This window comes from Anguilla rostrata, chromosome 4, assembly GCF_018555375.3.
Source record: "Anguilla rostrata isolate EN2019 chromosome 4, ASM1855537v3, whole genome shotgun sequence".
In the NCBI taxonomy this organism is placed as follows: Eukaryota; Metazoa; Chordata; class Actinopteri; order Anguilliformes; family Anguillidae; genus Anguilla; species Anguilla rostrata.
In genome coordinates, this window is record NC_057936.1 from 39,597,890 (window position 1) to 39,614,227 (window position 16,338).

General features: G+C 39.9%; 1 protein-coding gene across 4 annotated transcripts; it reads left to right on the top strand.

Annotated features, from left to right (window-relative positions):
* The first annotated feature begins 513 nt into the window (after nt 1-513).
* On the top strand, nt 514-15,965 carry LOC135253380 (inositol 1,4,5-triphosphate receptor associated 2-like). Of its 4 annotated transcripts, none has more exons than XM_064332590.1 (15): nt 514-577; nt 1,436-1,714; nt 2,075-2,123; nt 4,385-4,422; nt 4,765-4,831; nt 5,701-5,859; nt 6,587-6,704; nt 7,452-7,502; nt 7,603-7,677; nt 7,993-8,049; nt 8,205-8,264; nt 10,238-10,290; nt 10,676-10,787; nt 15,033-15,088; nt 15,561-15,965. In XM_064332590.1, exons 2-15 carry the CDS (start codon nt 1,474-1,476, stop codon nt 15,775-15,777), a joined length of 1,353 nt encoding a protein of 450 aa, XP_064188660.1. In that variant the 5' UTR covers nt 514-577; nt 1,436-1,473; the 3' UTR covers nt 15,778-15,965. The 4 variants fall into 4 exon arrangements, with proteins under 4 accessions (XP_064188660.1, XP_064188659.1, XP_064188662.1 ...); XM_064332589.1 differs by lacking the exon at nt 514-577 and adding an exon at nt 584-1,342; XM_064332592.1 differs by lacking the exon at nt 514-577 and adding an exon at nt 584-1,342 and having other exon boundaries at nt 10,676-10,775.
* Nucleotides 15,966-16,338: the final 373 nt, after the last annotated feature.

Below are 16,338 nucleotides of genomic sequence, written 5' to 3' on the forward strand. Positions count from 1 at the left end.
TTCTGGTCCTGCTATATTCATTTTGACTTGGTCTTCTCCATTGCAATGACAAAAGTTTCTGTATTTTGTAAGCAGTGATTTTTCATCTCTGGACATCCTTCAACATCCAGCAGGTTAAATAAATAATCAGAAAGTTATGCAATAGGTGTTAGGTGCACTTAATACTGACTAACCACGTAAGAATGATTTACAAAGGAACGTATGGCCATGAATATTTAATTTGATAAGATAACCTACGCTAAAAGTGTTGCTTGACTGTTTATCATACCTGCTAAGAATACAAGGTGACATTGCCTATTCACTTACCCTTATGTAAGCTACAAAAGCATAGGCCTGCTGACTTGAAAGAAAAGGGCATTATTTCCAATCCAACAAGAAGCAAATATTTTGTCACTCTGTAGCCTGTTTCAGTAATGTCAACAAGGATGAAATCAAAATGCGATATATCCTACTTCACTTCTTTTACATCCACGAGTCAAATAGTTTGCCAAAATCTGTCAATCATGTTTTGACTGCATCTAAAACTAGGTGCCAGTTTACCCAGACGCGGCCGGGGTAACACAGCCATCCTCAAAATGTAAGGAATGGATAGCTGGCTTGTCATTTTGAAAAATCCATGGGAAGTTTCATATGAAAACGTATGAAAGTGGATTGCAATCGACCGTCTTAAAATGAAATAACACTCATAGCCAGTTTTGAATATTTGCGTTAATTTTGATTGAATATTTAAAGAGTAGCCTAATTCATAATTAGATGAAGTAGTTTACGTTACTAGGCAGATACAAAGTCTTCCCGTTGCGTTGGCAAATTATGTGTTTGCACTTACATTAGCTGAGCATTGGCGGAATGTGAGTGAAGTGGTTTAGTGGTTTATACTACTTGAATTCTGGATATTAGCTTACAATTAAGTTTATGTTACTGAGAAATGTTAAGTCGTGTTATTCAAATTTGTAGCTACCAAGCTAACGTTCTGTGGTGTTTCAATCTAGCTAGCTTCTAGCGTGCAGAAGCAGCGATCTACGGTTCTGTACTTGTTAATGTTAACAAACATTCATTAATTCATTTTCTAGTTTTGAGTTTTTGTGAACCGTGTGAACGTAACTTGCTAGCTCAATAACTAGCTACGTTTTCCATTTTGACCATGGCGGGAAATGATAGCTAACGTTAGTCTAGCTAGTCAACTCCGTTAAATAAATTTTCCCGTGCATTAGCCTACGTTAGGTAACCTGGTCGAAGTATTTCGTTTGCGTACTAGTTAGTCATTTTCCCTAAGATTGTATTTTATAATGTCAATGTCAACGTAAGCTGACTATTCTACCACGAGGGCTGAGTTCGGCTCACGGTAAGATTGTATAACAGTGACTTTAATGTCTATGAGGTGAACTTCCACTGGAACCCCTGACAGGAGGGTTTCTCGCGTTTTGTGACATTTTAGGGGGCGATTTTACAGACACGGCTAAGAAGTGGGGAAACATGCTTCAGATAAGTCTCTCGTCTCCAGACGAGATTGACGACCACTGTGAAAGCAGGACAACTGGACGCCCGGTACAGAGTCTTCCGGCAGTTCTAAATACTCCACATACAAGACAGGACCGAGATGAAGAACATGCAACGCAATCCAGGTGGATTCGTGGATGCGCAGAAGAAGCCTGTCTGTGGGAAGACGAAGGAGGAGGAGGATTGCTCGTTACACCACTATCACAGCAATCGGATGGCAAGTACCAATTCTAATAATGCGTTTTCATTTAGAACTACCTGCGTGTCTTTCAGAAGAGGAGGCATAAAATTGCTTGGCATTTAAACGTGGTTATTAATCGTTTAGCTATGACCGTTCACGCGCACAAAAAATCTTTAATTGCAAATGAAATACTTACAGGCACAAATTGAGACTTATTGAGATAAGCAGGAATAGCTTGTCAGACAAAACATTCATTTGAATGACTCGAAACTTTTTTTCAGTTCAGAAAACCTAAAAAAATATAGATGTACCAAATTGAAGTAAAATTTTTGTTTCATTCGATGAATTTTTTTATAGTGTGTCTAAATCCCTTAATTTGTTCATGTCACTGTGTAGGTAAAGGGCTGAGACGGAGAGCAACTTATGACAGCACAGATCAGCTCAGGTGACCCAACAGTTAACTTTGCGTTAATCTGTACAGTGCTGGAGAAGAAAGAAAGTGCAAAAGGCCACCAACATAAGATCATATGTATTGCACCATGCTGGGAATCTTGATAGAGGCTGGGTGTTGACAGGGTGAAGTTTCATAACTTTAAAGATAATGAAAACAATGTCAGTCTTTTTACAAAAGTTTTGTACAGTACAGTGAGTACACCTTGACCTTTTGCATACGGCAGTGGGAAAGGGCCCTTTCTGTTCAAAATAAGAACAGTCTTGGCAGAAATAAGTGGTAAGGTTACAGTTGTCCTGCTGAAGCGCATCATATTCCTGTCTGAACCTAACCTCACCGGGCAAAATACTGGCCGACCCTTCCCGACTGTCATTCCTTGAATTCATACCCCTGCTATCTGGCTGCAGCTATAAAAGGGCCTGAATGAGAAAAAAGAGAGCACTTGCCTCCTTTTTAGAGTATACAACTCAACAAGTTTTTTGATTGATGAGTTGTTGATCTTTCTGAACATTATTGCATGGATAATTTATTTTTGTATGCTATTGCTACATTCAGTACACTTTTTAAATATGTTGTTCACTTTATATGGAATTTTGAATTGTCAGTCTTGTTGTATGGTTTTGTGTTCAGCTTCTTGTGAAAAACCCTTCAGGTTCTTCTTTCCCTTGGTCTTGTTTTCCTCCTATTGAGGCAATAAAGGTTCCATTCAATGGGTGGACCTACCATGGCTGGTTTCAAGCAGTCAGAGAGTTTTTCCATAGGAAACTGTTTTGAGACATTTGGATTAGTGAGTCGGTGCTCCCCATGGTATGGTATTGACCATGTCAGTGCTGACTGGCCGCTGTCACAGTGACGCATACAGTAATTACCTGTGGCATTACAACAAGACGGGAGGGTTACAATCAACAGGCTTGTCCTTGTCTCATTGTGTGGCTGGCTCCACCAGTCAGGAGCTTTGAGCTTGCTCCCAATGAAATGACTAGCATGTGTGTCTTTGGAGGAGAGCATCTGTGCTTATTCCCACTCTCATGAATGTATGGTGGACGCAGTGATGGGACAGACTTACAAATGCTATAGTTAATTTCAAATTGGGAGTACACGAAAAACAAAATATTGTTTAAATTGTTTTTGTTTTTTAAATTATTTTACAGTCAACTCTGAAATGACACATAAATGCTCTGATGTAGCCAGAAGGTATTCTGCAAATTCTCTGCAGCATTAATAGTAGCCTAACTGCTTTTGATTAAAAACCCAAGAAATGGAGAGTCTAGGGGTCAGAAAGTAAGTACATTATATAACATTTATTTGACAGACGCTTTTATCCAAAGCAATGCTCAATGAGTGCATACCGAAGGTCATTAGAACAACTACAAAGCACAGGTCCGATAAGGTACAATACTCATTATGCAACAGTTATTCATAGCCATGAACACATTAAGTCCAGTTCACACAGTAAGCATACAGTAGGCTAGATCAGAGAGTAATGTTAAGTCAAACTAGGAGGCATGACAAGTTAGTCCTGCTATGTGTTTCTTCTACCAAAGTACTCAGCCAGCTGATTTCATTAACTAGGGCCATGTCTGAAACAGCTTTCTAACTACTGTGTCCACAGTGTATGTACTGTTCACTGAGCTCACTGCGTGCTGTTTAGTACACGTTGGGCAGTTTGCAAAACATTTCCTCCATACTATTTTCCAACTGTATTGTGGAAGTGCCCCAATATGTTCTGCCCTTGAGCGGCCATGCCCATGTGTTGTTGGTGTTGCTGAAGGAAAGCTTAAACAAAGCTGCACCTCGATTTTAAAACAAAGCTGCGCATCATATTTATGGGACCAAAATGGTTGTTCACTTCCTTAAAAGTGCACTTCTGAATATACCTTGGAAATAAGAATAAGAATATCATTTTAAGCACTCTACATTTAGAGAAAATTTTGCCTTTAACTTTCCCATCCAGTGTACTCAACAACTATATTCAATAGTAGGAATGTGTGCTGATTCAGTGACAACCTAGTTTTACTTCCAGGCAGAAGAATTGTGATAATTAGCAAATCCAGGTGATTGGAACAAAATAATGGAGAGGAGTTTTACTTTCTGAACCCGTATTTTCCACCTCTGGTGACCTCAGGTTTTGTGATGTAAGGCTTCATTCTGCCAGTTTGCTAAGGCTGATCAGAAGTACTATAGAAACTCAATTATTGTAGCACCTGCTCCTGACAGATGTTTGTCTGTGTTTTCCCCTCTGTGCTGTGTTACAGGTCCTTGGGAGATGAGGGTGATACCTACAGTTATGAAGGTTGAAATGACACCTATAAACCTTGGCTCAACAAGAATGTCGTACTTAACCACCATACCTTTCTCTACATATTTATTTTACACATTTTATTAGTGGTAACTTGGGCTGGTTTCCCAGACACAGATTAAGTTTAGTCCTGGATTAAACTGAGTTTTGTATGGAGAGCCTTATTCTGTGTTTGCAACACTGGCCCTATATATTTTAGTTCCAGAGGTGCATTACTCAGTGATCTAATAGTATTCACTTTAATTCTCAAGCAAAACGTATTTAATTCCATCAGAAATGTGGTTGTTATGTGCTTGGAGTTTTTCCATCTAACTTGACATGCCAGTTTCCTTCCAGAGACCAGAGTGCCTGATGCTGAGGACTACAAAGCAGAGGAAGACCTTAGTTTAAATTCATCTGATCTGTAAGTGTGGGACAGTCTTAGGGAAACTGGTCGTCTTCAGGCTCATTTACTCTTTTCAAAAATAGAACTGTGTTATTATGTGGTAAAATATGATACCTGAAATCTATCCCGAATCACATGAAGTGTGAAATATATTCATTGCTAAGACGTTGTTGCTTGGAATTGTAGGCATAGATTGAATGCAGTGTACCCTACTGTAAATTACACTACGCAGTCAATACAATGTAAAAATGACTTAGGTCTGGAAATTGGATTTTCAAATTTATAAGAATATTGAACATATGGTCTATTAATATGTGTACTGTATACTATTTATATGTAGAGTATACTATAATATTGCATAAAAGGGTAAGCAAAGCTTGTCGTAACGTCAGTCACCCCTGCAATAAACGTGCAGACCTTACGAGTGCTCCAGTATCTTACTTTGAGTAGTTTATTTGAAGTGCCCAGGTAAAAAGCCTTGCTTACATATATATATATATATTGTCCTCTACTGTCGAGCACCTAAAAACTACCTTTTCATTGGAAACTTGGCTGAAGCGCGTTGGACTTTACTTTTGGGTTTTCATTGCGTAAAAGGGCTATTTGCAAGGTTTGAAGAAATATAATTTATGAATAAAATATTTTGTGGGTTGATGTCCTAGGCCTTGGTTACTCAGGCTAAAAATGTCTGCATGTATGCAATATAGATTTTACTATTTAAATGTATGATTTTCTTTGCCAAAATCATGCCCACTGTAGATAGCATAATTAAGAACTGTGAATGGGATTGCCTGGATGAAGCTCAATAATTTAGGCGCAACAGTTGCTTTTGTTTACAGTGAATAGAAATTAGAATAATATCCTGTCCTGTTTTTCCCTCCTAATAGGAGCATGGAGGGAGAGAGTGATGTGGTCACCAAATTGGTACATGCACAAAACTGCCTTAAGAAGATCAATGCCGAGCTGCAGGAAACGGTGGACATGACAGAGGACTCCAACGCCATCCTCCGCTCCGAGAACAGCATGCTGAGGAATCAAGTCAAAGGGTGACGCTGCTGTCCCGGCATTTTTACTGTGTGTGCCTCATGTTCTGGCCAAATTACCAATCTGACTTCCTCAGTTTGGCTGTCCAGCCAATGATTAGCAGTCAACCTAATGACCAGCTGCCCTGTTAAACTGGCAGTAAGAGGGACGAAACCTACAGGAGACCTCCCATCATGGTAAATGGTAAATGGACTGCATTTATATAGCGCTTTTATCCAAAGCGCTTTACAATTGATGCCTCTCATTCACCCATTCACACACACACTCACACACCAACGGTGAAAGGCTGCCATGCAAGGTACCAATCAGCTCGTTGGGAGCAATTAGGGGTTAGGTGTCTTGCCCAGGGCGGGGGATCGAACCGGCAACCCTCCGACTGCCAGACAACCAGTCTTACCTCCTGAGCTATGTTGCCTCATTACACATGTAAAAGCCGTCTGCAGGCTACGCTTCTTACTTTTACTAATTTCAAACATTTTGGTTTTGCTGAGCCTGTCACTGATCTGTCCAGGTTCTCAGCCCTGTTTCTGGAGGCCCCAGGTGCCTGCCAGGCTCTGACCTCCAGTCAGGCACTTGAACCACCTGGGTTTACCTGCCAGGCAATGACAGCACGCACGGTGTAAAGGGTGCAGGCAGACAGGGTTCAGCACTCCGGGTCCAGGGCTGAGTAGTCCTGAGGATGTGATTAACGCTGAAGGGCAGTTCTCCGGCCTTGGGTGCTGTGTGCAGGATGAGACAGGCTGTGGACAATGCAAAGCAGCTGATGGACGAAGTGGAGGAGATGCGTGGCTCCCTGGCAGACCTGGCGAAGGCCAAAGGCAAGCTGGAGACCATCATAAAACAGATGGTGCGTGGTGGGCTAGGGTGAATGAAAAATTTATTCAGAAGTTTTTTATTAGTTAATACTGAAGTGTCATCAGGTGTTCTAGAAACCAGCTAATTACTGTAATGATGCTGCCAAGCCCTTACTTTAGTCACAAGCATTGAGAACCCTTCATGTGCAAATTCTGAATTTACAAATAGATAAAACTCTGTTTTAACATTTTACCCACTGTTGTACCCTTTGCATTGTGTTTATACTTCAGTGCAATTACTTAGGTTTATTGTTATACGCTTCCCTGGAGGCTGAAGCTGAAAATTAGTTGATGAGTCAACCTTGGTACATTTTACTGTGGCATCTGTATTCTTATTTAAAAAGGTGTAGCCAGTCACATGTTGGGAGGGAGATTAGGTGGGCAGACTGAGACAACCATTTTGGGAATTTGATGATAATTTAAATTGTGGAATTGTATCACACTCAATAGTCATTCAGAACCTCAGTTTAATGTCATTTGCGGAGCGGCACCAGCATATAAGGGATATGGGATTTTACTTAGCCCAGACGATCAGAAATAAATATATTGATATACACACACATATACACAAGGATACACACACATATGCACAGGCAGGCAGGCAGGCAGGCAGGGAGGCAGGCAGGCAGATAGATTAGAACTAGAACTACAGCATCAGCACTGGGTGGAGTGTTTTCCCATTTGCTTGAAACTACTAGTTTTAGGGTGGGTCTCATGAAATATTTTATCTTTTATGGCAGGAAAAAGAAAATGAAATGCTGAAAAATCAGCTTGAGACGCTCACTAATGAGGTGTGTGCTGCATTATTTCTATCTTCATTTATTTTGTGACCTCCATTACTCTACCTGAAGTAGTCGATGCAATGAAAATGTTTTTCATTTTATTTTGCAGATGTGTAATACCTCTGAGAGACAAATAGACAAAGAGAAGATTATTCATCTTAGTAGCCTCCTGCAAGACCTAGAGGTGCCATAATATGGTGTCCAATTTCCCAAACAACGCAGTATGATAATGAGAGAAATGTTTCTGTTTTTGAGAAAAAGGATTGAGTTCATGCGTGAAGACAGACATGTATTTCCAGTGATTTAAGGAAAAATCATTACGATTTAGATTTTTCTGTTGTTGAAGCCTGCATTAATTTGTTGGTGTTGTGGTATATAGGCATATTGATATCTCAGATTGTTTGCGTTTCTGCAGGAATTATATCCCAGTCTTATCCTTGCATTATAAATAACTTGCCTGTACCAGTGCTGTAAATAACACACAGTCTGTGTCTTCCAGAAAGACATGGAACGAACAAGATTAACTCTTGACCACAAAGAGGAAGTTATTCAGAAGGTATGTATGTGTGTATATGTATATATAGATTTGAGAATTGGGTGTAGTACAGTGAAAATGTAACGACAGTACTGAGAATATGATACAATGATTTTGTTAGAATTTTGTGGTTTGTTTGTGCATGTGCTGATATGTGACTTCTGTATTTATTTCAGAAAGATTTCCAGATTGAACAGTTGGAAAGTTCCCAGGCAGAATACTCTTTGATTGTCCAAGTAGGTACCTCTTCATCATAATAACTATGGGCCAGATTTACTAAGGAAACAGTCACAGTGGAAATACATTCACTGTATTGCACTGTATTGTAGCTCTGTCGCAGATACCGACACATTAACAACCAATTAACAAAGAATGTTTCTTTTTATGCAGTCAAATAAATTAAACAGCCTCATTTGCAATTTTGCAGTAGGAGACGCCCATAAAAAGGGTCAGAACAATATGGCGTGCTTACACATCCAAATTAAAAGACACTAAGAAATGGTATGGAGCAACCAAGCACAAGCAGCAAGGAACGACAAGAAAAGGAAAATTTTAATTTACAGATTAACACTGGAGCGGACACAGAGGACAAAAATGTGCAGTGACATCACCTGCAAAATTAATTGTTTAGGCATAATAAAACAAACAGTAGAGGATGTAAAGAAAAGATGGCATGATGTTAGGCGGTGTACAAAAGAAAATCCCAAAAGACTCAGGTGGTGGTCCAACTAAGGAAAGAATACGAACACTGATAGTACAACAGGTGGAAAAATCCCTGTAAAATGAGCTAATTGTAGGGGTTGATGGAGTAGACACAGATGAACTTGTAATGGGAGAAGCCCATGGACCGTCTGATGGTAGAACTGTATTCTGTCAGGGTTTTGGCGGGTTAGGACCTAAGTGCAGAGTAAAACACAGGAGGCTCAAAAGGTAGGGTATTAAACAAAGGCTTTACTACCAACAAACAAACAGGGAACAAACAAAGAGACCACGGGGGCAAATCTCAAGAACACAAAAAATGCTTGAAAATAAAATAACAACCCGAGGAACTCGAAAATTCAAAATACAAGAAGCTCGAAAACTAGAAATACAAGGAACTAGAAACACTCAAAAGTATGGGGAACTCACAGCGAGGGAACACAACAGTAGGATCCAGCACCCGACTCAGGCAAACAAAGAACTTAAATACACAGGGGGCTAACAAGACACAGGACAACATAATGCACAATCTACAGAGAGGAGAGGGATACCGAGACGGATAATGAGACACAGGCAAAAACAATGATTGAATAAATGAACACAATAATACAATTAAACACAGGAGAAAGCAATGAGGCAAATGAACCGAATACAAAGATGAGAAATGCCCCCATCTGGTGGCCAAAAGAAGGAAAAATCGGAACAAAAAATGCAGAATGCTGACCTATTCACAATTAATTATAGGGGAGAGTCAATATAAATGTCACAGTTTTTGAATTTTGCTCATTTACTCAGAAAATATTTAGCCTTGCACTCTGAATGTAATTGAAAAGCGTAATGACTACTGATATATCAGAGCTGTTTGAAGTAGAATGTCATAGTGCTGGGCTAAATATTTTCTGAGTAAATATAAGTTTTTGAATTTTGCTCATTTACAATGTTTTTAAAAATATATGTTTTTATAGGCTACTAACTGCTAGCTAATGACTTCATGGCAGTATTGTGTCCTTACAAAGATGATTTCGTATTTATATCTGAAAATGAATTTGAAGCGATAAGTAGTGTGTGAGCTATATAGGCTATATCAGCACGAACAAAATACTGCCTGCTTTCAGGAGGTCAAAAATTTCTCAAAGAGGGGAGGTGCAATTAATGCATGTTTTATTAAATTAGACAGAATACTTAATAGATCAAATTTACATAATCTCCACCCTGTTTTAGCGCATTCAGGTAAACATATGCATGCACACATTTAACTGTGCATTAAAAGGGAAGTCACAGAGTGATGTAATCTCCGCAAATTACATCCTAATCGTGATTTTGACCCATTGCGACAATTTAGTAAATCCCACGTAGATATTGCGACCTTGTAGCAACTGAATTTTTGTCGAAAAAGCAATCCTTTAGTAAATCTGCTCCTGTGTGTTCAAAAGCACTCTGTTTTTTTTATTTCTGTATATTTTTACCAAGGGGGAGGAGTCGCACCATTTCATTGTCTTTGTTTGTCCAGGATCTGAAAGAGAAGCTGAAGGATCTGGAGGACCAGTTGGCCGAAGCTTTAATGTATGTCGCCCAGCGGTCTGGTGTCGGTTCCTAGCTATGCCAGTGCCAGCTGTGGTGGGCAGTCCCGTGGGGCGGGGTGTGATTGGCCACAGGGTTGCTATGGGAAGACCATTTTCTGCTGGCAGGATTGTTCAGCTCATCACACACCAGCAACCCCCTCAACTCGATCAGGGCCTGCAGTCTGGCTGCAGCAGCTGCACATGAAGTGAACGCCTCCTGCTCAATAACTGCGCAGCTCAGCTCAGCAGCGCATGGACAGGCCTCCAAACTCAATTTCTGGATAAAAAGAAAAACGAATCTGGATGAAAATGTTGATGAAAAATTCCCAAAAATGTTTAAAGTGCTGCATATGAAATATGAATAATATTAATGCTGTACATTACAGTACAGGAGAGGGAAGCTTCCAGGACCTGGACGGCACTTTCTGCCCCACCGCTCGAAGTGGCAGCGTCTCCCTGTGTGAAGAGCTGAGGCTGCTGCAACATGTCAGTGCTCAGGTGTGCTCCATCAGTTACTCTGAGTTAGGGAGACAGGGGTCAGCTCTGCTTTATTAGCATTGATTTTTCTGTCTCTGCTGCTGTAGCTAAAATAAGTACCATCATGCTAGCATTCCATGGATGCTCTATCCTGAGGAAAACCTCTTCGTTAATTTTCAGAGACTGTAGTAGAGAATCATGGGCGGAGCTAAGGGTTCCAGAAGAATTTTTCAATGCAGATTTCTCCTGATTGTAGATTTTAATCTAAGCAGTAGCCACATAATTATGCAACAGAGAATCCCAGGAGTCTCCTGGTTTGCGAAATGTTACAATTGATGTTATCCTTGGTTATGAATGTCAATTTTGTTTTGGAGAAGTCATGTTTTTGTTAGTGAGGTATTGGGATGACAGGTATGCCATCCCGCCAAGTTACGCCTTGGCATGCCCCATACCTATACAGCACCGAGAGTTTGGCACTTATCAGGGTTCCCCACAGAAATATCCACAACAGCCACAGACACTCAGCCCTTAAAAACAATAAAATTCTGTACATTCTGACCCCATTTCTACAGATGGATTTCATAAATAACTTTACATGTCCACACAATAAAGCCCCAAACTAAGGGGATTTTGCGTTTTTCTCCTTCTTCTTCTTCTTCTTCTCTTCTTCTTCTTCTTCTTCTCATTCTTATTTTTCCTGCCGCCTATCCCACTAACAACATGTCTCCCCATTGGACATTTTACCGACACCAGCCAAATCTTCACCTACACGACCCAATCAAAAACTCGCATACACACGCAAAATACCCATACCTTTTTACTCTGAAACATTTCCAGTTTAAACAGCTAGTCTGCCTGTGGCCTAGTGGGCAAGGTTACAGTCTTGGGAACATGGGGTCCTAGGTTCAAGCCCAGCTAGGAACACGTTTCTTTAACCTGCTTTTACCCTCACTAATAATTGTCTACTACTTCTCAATTATTGCTTTTGCACCATATCTACCCGCCGTTCACCGAACGTATACACTGCATTATGACGTACCGTCTGCACGTTCAGTTATTAACCGGCTACAATATTGCCATATGGATTCAATGGGGGCTCTTCTGTGCTTACTGGCCTGTGTTCTTCTTTAAAACCACGGACAGGTTTGCTAATGATATTTCACGCATTGCATAGCTATGTCGTGGTGCTGCACTAACAAAGTCACAGACTGGTAAACCTCCAGTTGAAGGAGTGAATCCCGCCTCGCCCTCAGGCAGATAATTTCCTCTTTTACACTAACGTTTTCTTACGCTTATATTTGCTTTACCAAAACTCACTCACGGCCACCAATATGCATTTCATGACGGCAAATGTATTCCTTTTATTAAAAAGTGTCACCAGTTCACCACTGTGCCATTTCTACTAACTGTATTTCTTCACTTGGCTACCGTACAAAACCTTCTTATCAGCAAACGCCACGTTTCTACATTCATGTTACCTCGCCCTGTTCTCTATCTAGCCACATACGTATTACTATTATTAATTGCTACGTATGTACGTTCTGCAACTCCCCATTAAAACATTACATTTAAAATCATGACTCACTCATAATTATAACTACTACTACTGAACATGAGAAAAGCACATCGGTGCAATAGTTACTTAACCATCCACTTTAACGACTAATGTTGTATACAGACTGTTATGTATACCGTTCGATAAGGAAACTAAGCTCGCTCATGGTCACTTCATTTACTTCGCACTATAGTCTGTCATCATGTCAACCTTCACCTACATGCCCATTCTGCTAAAGACATATTGTTTCAACTACGCAATTTCATCATGTCTCCTAATTTCTCTCACACTGTTGTTATTTTCTCATATGCAAAGCCTGCTGGGACATATGCGTCTGCTCCTATTCTCCACTATCAAGTTTTCCGGTTCTAGCTTAGCAAAACAGCGAAGGGGATTCATACCTGCAGATAAGCCTATCAAAATGCCTTATAAACCTTACAAACACTAAAAGTGCATTTCCACGAAATAACAGACAACGGAGCAGGACAAAAGGGTACACAAGTTGCGACCTAGGGAACTAATTCTACGGGCTTGCTGATTCTTTTGTCAATCAAGGCTCGTTGGATGGCCGTCAAATCCGTGAGTACATACACTGGCCATGTTTCACCTGCGTTTCTGATGCGTTTACACTTACGTCACCGCACCCTTTGTCACAGCCACTGTTTTACATATATAGCAAACCGAAACTGCTAAACGGTACACACTCATCAGACTGTACAAATTCACACAAGGATAGCCATAATCCACAACCGTTTCTCACAGGGTCACTTCGCATTTCTCACTGTCATAATAAAACGCTTTGCAAAAAGAAATGATATCTCATAAAAAACACGTTTTCAACGTACAAACATGCCAAGTTACTCACACATACAAGACATACACGTCTATGACTCATTCATTCAGTGTGCCAAAATCCAGGCCTGCCATTAAAAGTATTGATATCAAAATGATGCCAAGTTACAGTACTACAAACAATATAGGCTATCTTGCCTCACCAAAATTAAATAAGATGTATTCCAAAGCAATGCTACCCAATATTTCCTCAATTCTTTCAAGTCACTTGGCCCTGTGTGTATACACATGCAGTTCATGGACAGGCCAAACATATGTGTGGATGGCTTTCTCACAGTCAAGATTGATTGAATAGGCGTCTATATGTCCAATTTGTATTGGTATGTATGTATTTCGCTGCCCAGCCTGTCTGTTGCGTGAATGATTGTATGTTTCTTGGTATAAATGTCTGTTCGTAAATGTGAATGAAACATGCTGCGAGGGAAATGTCCCCATGGGGATAAAGAAGTTCTCTATGTATGTATGTACAATATGTATTTTACATGCAGTATTTATTGTATGCAGCAAATATAAAATCACTTGTACATTTACTCAAATTCAGTTCGGAAGCAAGTATAATAAACATATGGTTTCTGGAGAAATATGCTTCCTGTAGTTACTGACCAGCAGTTTCCTACATGAATTTCAATGTGTTCCATGAGGCAATTCGAAATATTTGACACTTTGATCTGACACAAAGTTTGCATGACATTGTAAAATGGTAAGATTACAAAACACAGGGCCAAGTGACTTGAAAGAATTGAGGAAATATTGGGTAGCATTGCTTTGGAATACATCTTATTTAATTTCGATGAGGCAAGATAGCCTATATTGTTTGTAGTACCGTAACTTGGCGTCATTTGGATATCAATACTTTTAATGGCAGGCCTGGATTTTGGCAGTCTGAATGAATGAGTTATAGACGGTGTATGTCTTGTATGTGTGAGTAACTTGGCATTTTTGTACGTTGAAAATGTGTTTTTTATGAGATTTCAAATACTGCAGTACCCATGGGCCACAGTACTTGTTACCGTGGTGATAGAATGGGCCAGACAGAGCCTATGGCCTGTGGGATCAAAGAATTATAGGTAGCATCCTCGTCATCTTGTTTAACTAACTTACCTAGCCAAAATGGCACACTTACAGAAGACTGAGCTGTGTAATTGCATGATTCCTAATGTAGTTCTTTTTTCAGTGAACCAGATTTTTTCAATGCTATGGCTAGTTTTTTGAGGTGATGATTCACCCTGGGAGAGTTTCATTCCCATTCAAGGTTGGGAAATGGCCAAACTGTGCTTCACGTTAGACTGTCAAGTTTTTGGCCCCAGAAACTAAAGCCCCTCGGCATAACCACACCCACATTTCCACTCTGTGTATCCTTCGAAAGACTTCTATATGTGGTTTGAAAAAAGTGTGAATTTGTCTGGAGGTGTGGAGAGATAAGCCTACCCTTCACCATCACTCTCACTCTCATTTCTCTGCTTTTTGCTGTGATTGACTCTGCCCTGTGGAAGTTTGTAGTATTGCAGGTTACATCACTTTGATGTAGCCATAATTAAACAAGGTCTTGTTTTTTGGTCTTTACTGAAAAAAGGGCCTTGGCCAACACCTATAGGACTTTTTGAAACTGACCATTTGACCATACTTCATTGTAATTCATTATCTGGCTTCCAGTTCTCAGCCTATATGAGCACTGTAGATCGATGACTTTCTTACTATTAAAAAATATTTTTATTGCTTTCTTTAAACAAGAAATTTGTGCATAAATATAAATAAATATTTGAACTGTATTGACTTTAGCATTAGTGGGCAACCCAGAAAAGCAGAACTCTAATTGCAGGAGGTTGTTTTTAAGGATTTATCTTCTTTTTTCCCTGAAGGAACCATATGAGGAGGAGACAGAGGTTGTAGATGATTCTAGCACTCCAAAACTAAGGTGAAACTGTTTTTCAATACTTTTCTATTCTGATGTGTAATATGAAATGTATTCATTCTTATTTAACTTCAGTAAGCCCTAAAATTCCCTCTAGGCTGTAGTCCATGTGCTTACTTTACATTTTCATTTGAAGTGAGCCAACACATGCTCACACTTTGGTCTGGCTCCTGATTGGCTAGTAGCATGCATTTTACAGTGATTCAGCGCATCAGCATATGTCTAAAATGACAGTGCCATATCAGGTTTTAACTAGGGGTGAGTTTGAATAGTCAAATATTTGCTACACTGTGAGGTTTTTCTGGTCTGTAGCTGGGTTTTCAGCTCTTGTTACACTGTGAGGTTTTTCTGGTCTGTAGCTGGGTTTTCAGCTCTTGTTACACTGTGATGTTTTTCTGGTCTGTAGCTGGGTTTTCAGCCGTTGTTACACTGAGAGATTTTTCTTGTCTGTAGCACTGCCCCTCCTGTTTTTCAGATGGTGGGAGAGAAAGTGGAGTAGGCTGAAGAGAGGGGCTCATGCAGCAGGAGCTCTGAGCTTTCGCATTCTGGTGCCCCTGTGTGTGGCCACTGCCATTGTACCCATTTATTATGACAACCCAGGCCTGAGCTGTGTGGAGATCATTATGAACACTGCCCATCGCTTGATTCAGCCATACTGCTCTGTCCAGCACATTGGCCTCCCACCTATCTGATGACTACACACACAAATATACAAGTCCAAACAATTGTATGCAACAGACTGCTGCCACGTACACGCAATATATAAATACAAATCTTACTCTCTCATTTTGCACATTAAATAAGTTCATGACAATTTCTCTTTCATGTATGTAACTGTTTACTTGACTTCGTTCTGTTATGAAAGTCATTATCCAGCCAAGCTTGTGGTTATTTTGTTCCAGAATTATTTTCTATATTGTGTTATATTTGCATTTTAATTTAAAAAAAAGAAAATTTAAACCTACTTATAGAATTAGTGCATTTCTTTCACACACGCACAGTCATATATATATATATATGTATATATATATATACATATACATATATATATATATATATATATATGTATATATGCTCTACATGGCCAAAAGTATGTGGACACCCCTTCTAACAGGTGCACAAAATCAAGCGTACAGCCACGTACTCTACATAGACAAACACTGGCAGTAGAATGGGTCATGCTGAAGAGCTACAGTCAGGTCCATTAATATTTGGACACTGACAAAGTTATTGTTATTTTAGCTGTCTACCAC